The sequence below is a fragment of the Trachymyrmex septentrionalis genome, unplaced genomic scaffold (assembly GCF_001594115.1).
Source record: "Trachymyrmex septentrionalis isolate Tsep2-gDNA-1 unplaced genomic scaffold, Tsep1.0 scaffold37, whole genome shotgun sequence".
Lineage (NCBI taxonomy): Eukaryota > Metazoa > Arthropoda > Insecta > Hymenoptera > Formicidae > Trachymyrmex > Trachymyrmex septentrionalis.
The window spans coordinates 4985517-4990120 of record NW_017305536.1 but is presented as its reverse complement, the minus strand read 5'-3'; the positions used below and the strand labels follow the sequence as shown (position 1 = coordinate 4990120).

General features: G+C 41.9%; 1 protein-coding gene across 1 annotated transcript in view; it reads left to right on the top strand.

Moving 5' to 3' along the window:
- The window catches only part of LOC108750840 (hemicentin-2-like), a 37130-nt gene extending 34935 nt beyond the window's left edge, over positions 1 to 2195 (top strand). The window contains exon 9 of the mRNA XM_018490648.1: positions 1261 to 2195. Coding sequence (XP_018346150.1) covers positions 1261 to 1817 — 557 coding nt within the window. The 3' untranslated portion in view covers positions 1818 to 2195. The remainder of the gene's footprint in view (positions 1 to 1260) is intronic.
- The last annotated feature ends 2409 nt before the right edge of the window (positions 2196 to 4604 follow it).

Below are 4604 nucleotides of genomic sequence, written 5' to 3'. Positions count from 1 at the left end.
GCTGAAATCCAAAAAGAAAACGCTAAATCTCGTTCCGTCGTTACACACTAATCCGATATGGCCTGATTGCCGCTTAATTATCGAATTGTAGCGCATTGTCGATGGTCCAAAACTAACTTGACATTCGTATGGATCAATAACGTGCGCGTCCGTGTTCATCTCGCAAGTATCGTTGGATAAGTCATCATTGGATAAGTTAATAAAGCATATACTTTTACTCATTGGTACATAAATTTTAAGGGAGCGAGTCATTGCGCTAAATTGTGCTTTTAGTAATCATTAGAAGGTTCCAATCTGTCGTGTTAAAAGCTAGGCAAGTGTTTGAAAATTCTGTCCGTTGTATATCACTTTGAACTGCCGAATGGTCAGGAAACGAAATAAGCGATTTCAATTTTTAAACAATTTTGTGTTACTATATATTTTATTTAAAATATAAAGTGACATGCATGCACAATTGGACTACATATTCCACATTATTTCAGGATTAAATTTGATATTGTGCTTACTTCTTCTTTTAATTAGTTATTTATCAGGTTATTTGTGTTATTTTTACGTAAAATTTACAGATCGATAGGAATAGCATTCTAAATAAGCGATAGAAATTTGATTAACGATCAGATCGATAAAATACTCCTTGCAGCATCATAATGTTAATGTTTGTAAATTATATTTGTTAATTATTATATCGAGCGTATGGAGAGCATGAAATTATTAAATACATATTAATAGCAAAATGTATTTGTTTGAAGCTATTCTGGCTATTTTGACTACAAATTATATTTCCTTTAACAGCAAATTTGTTTTCCGCGAACAAATTTACTCGCATACACATGCACACATGCAACAAGACCTTTTTTATTTTATTAACAAAACGCAGATTTTGCTGCAATATCGAATAATTGGTTAGTAAAATTGGTCACTCTCACGTCGAATGTGCAGCAGCAGCAGCAGCGATGGTTTTGCCACGGCAGCAAAATTCTTTCTTTCCGTGCAGATATCGAACATTTTATTGAGAGGAAGAAATTCAGTCTCTTTCAAATTACTCCAATTCTTTTACGTTTAAATCTTGCTTGGAATTATAGCTTCAAGAATTTATCTATCTTATTTATTATTTTTAAAACCGGGTCACGCTATTAATATACAATCCAGCGATATTGTATTTTAAGATCGAAGAGCTTATTATTTTTAGAAGAATACAACGAACCCTCCCACGCGCAAGTCATAGATATATATATTTTTTAAATATCCCCTGTTTCGCAGGTCGTGGGATCTCGGACGAGACGACCGATTACAGCCTCCTGGTGGCGTGCTTCGCTGGCGGTATAACTGCCATTTGCATTCTGATCGTCGGGATAACGCTGACCCTGTACCGTCGAAACCATCCGATGCAGACGACGAAGGCACGGGCGACGGAGCCGATGCAGTATGAGAGCAAGGAGAATCGACCGGCAGCGCCGGCGGCGACGAACGAGGCTCACCGGGATGAGCTGAAGGAGCAGATAAACGCGGACGACGTGCCGGACGACGATCCGGACGTGATACCGAGCAAGGCCGTCGAGAGACGGCCGGATATCTTCGAGCCGGATTATGCGTCCAGCAAGCCGTCCGAGAGAGCCAAGGACTTCAGGTGCCTCGAGGACCTCGATTATCCGTCGCCCTCGTCGGTGCTTCATGCCAAGGACTCCTGGGTCTATCCGAACGGCTACGCGGAAAAGAGCGAGAAGAGCCTGAGCCCAATACGGCCCAGCACCTTGCCGGTGCATCGCACTCACGATATCTACACGAGGAGTCTGCGTGTACAGGAAAGTTGTATATAGACGGAGGTATAACGTCTTTGCACCCGGCTATTCGGGTCAGTACCCTCCGATGCTCGCCAAACCGTCGTACGCGATTATACGACGCTTGTAAATAGACAATAAATACCATTAAGGACCCACCTTCCGATTGACTCGACATTCCTAGTCTTGTTTTTCACCTAGTTATAAGAGGTAGATGAGGTTAGCTTCGTTCTAAGAAAAAAAACGTGATACTTGGGACGCCAGGGCGCGATCATATGCGCGTGTACAGAGACAATAATTTTCCGCCGTAAAAAAAAGAAAAAAAAAAGACTTCCTGTCACCTCCGTCTCTCGTCGGAAGCCTTTTTCCGTAAGAATTATTCGCGAATGTTTGAAAGAGCGTAAATGTTTTGTCTATACGGATGTTTTATTGTGCTTCGTGGTTAATTCGATGGTCAACTGTAAACGTTTGTATATACGAATAATAAATCTTGTTGTTTAATAATGTATATTCTTACTGTTTTATTACTTACTTTCCCACACGATATTCGTTCAACAATTAGATTAGCATTAGCTGTTAGAGCTTTCATTGGAAGTAAGGAGTAAGTATTAAAAAGGGATTAATTGCTTCTAGACAGTTCCGACATTTCATTTTCCATGACTCCAACTTATTTCAGTTAATTAGTCCTCTTGACGTAGCTAAAAATTGTCCGTCGTCGCTCGACGTCCAGCGTTGTTCGGTGTATGGATATTCGTTGGACATTCGCGTACGTCGCGTGCCCGCCACACTGACAGTTTGACAGGTTGGTGAATTGGTTCGTCGACCAATGGCTAAATTGGCACTCACTAACAACGTCATACGGCCGCAATATTCTCACGTGATATGAATGGTCGTACAGAATATTAACTCAGTTCAATTATAAGCAAATTGGTTGAAATACGAAAAGTATCGTGTTACTGGATAATAACACTGGAGGTACGTTAAAAGCAATTTCTCTTGAAAAGTTCTCGATTTACGTTACGGAGAGATATAGAGAAATTCTGAGAGTTTCGAGTCGGAGACGTTCGATCTCCAACTTTGTACATACCTATATAGATCGCGTGTCTGATCGCCGAGCGACGCAATCGTCCCGCAACCCTGTCTTTGAACTGTGCGACTTCCGTTGTTTGCGCTATTTCAGCAATGCCACCGACGGTTTGCTCTTCGACAGACTTCCAGTAAGCCGCTTATCGCCGCCGGTTGCACGATAAGCTAGAAATCGACGTGGGCGTCCCGCTGTCTGTGTACCGACGATGACGGGGACCTGTCAAGCTTCATAGACGACGATAAATCACATCGTTAGGACAACGCACCCCCTCAAGCCTATCGACTCTCGATTCCACGTCGGGCGGAAATAAACTGCCAGTGATCTGGCGAGTCGGCGGAAGTAGGCGATTCGATCGCTCGATGAACTCGGGATTCATCCGGTCTTTCACCCCCTGCCTCCCCCCCCCCCCCCCATCTTTCCCCGTTCTTCATTTATCTATCGGTCACTCTGGTCATCGACGTCCGAGGTACACCGTGCGAAATAAGCTGTCGTTATATGACACTCTTCCATTGCTACCTCCCCTTATCCCATCGTCGTACGCCAATATCGTTCCCCAAGTCCTTTGTATACGAAGTGACAGAGACGGATCTACCGACGACGCGGCCTGGGACGATAGTTTCGGGTAAACAAACCACGATATATCCCAAAGAGAGTTCCCCGCCGTCAGGTGGATGCACGTCGTCGACAAGCACGTCCAGAATAATTTGACGACTCTTATACTCACGTAGTGCTTGCGCTCGTCGGCCCCTCGAGAGTAATCCTTGCATCGTCACGACGAAGTGTCGGCTGCAAAGAATTTGAGATTCGCCGAAGTAACAACGAACGATGTCCCAAAGTGCCTATTTTCACGCGACTAATAATTGATTACTCTCTGATCTGTTAGGTCAATTTAAATTTCAAAAATAATTCTAGTCTTTCTCTTTAAGAAACTTCAGCGCAGCTTTTAATTGTAGAATCAACATTTTGACATGTCTTACTTCTTCGTAACTGTAACAATCTTAGTTTCTTCATTAATTCTTTAATATCTATATAATTAAAATTTCAGAAATAAATAAAATCAATTATTGTGAGCATCAAATAAATAAAGAAAATCAATTATTCCTTCCTCTCATATATTTTTGTTCAAGTTTCGACAAAAAAATCGTTTATTGATTCTTCAGACGTCGTTAACCCGGTTGAAGCTGAAAAGCTCAAGAGATTAATACCCGAGCTTATCAAATTACAAGTTGAGGCGTTTACATACATTGGTAAACGCGTTCCTCAGCGGGAGAAAGTACGAATGAGAAATTCTATTTAGACACAGATTCATGAAATTCCACCGTTGAGACCCTCTTGTTATCTGGAGAACAGCGGTGATTTCAAGCGTCAAAGCGAGAAAATTAATTATTCCCTCTGACAATGATAGACGTTATTCTTGCACAAGACTTAATTTCGTTTTCGTGAATGCGCGACTAAATGAAGATTGAGCGCGATTGCGTTAAGTATTTCGTTAATCCTATTCCCGAATAGAACGCTGAACGGCGTCGTTAATTTGCAGTCGGCTATACCGTGAATTAGATTCTTCGTTCGTTTCGCGCGACTATTTGGCAAATTAACATTTTAGATCGTACTGTCAGGAATATTACTTGGTCCCTGTTGTTGGCAATTTCAGTGTTTATCCTGAGGAATCTCATCGTTGGCGTTAACAGCTTTTACCTGATCTGTCTTGCCACCATCTTCATTGCGAATTGATAATCTCC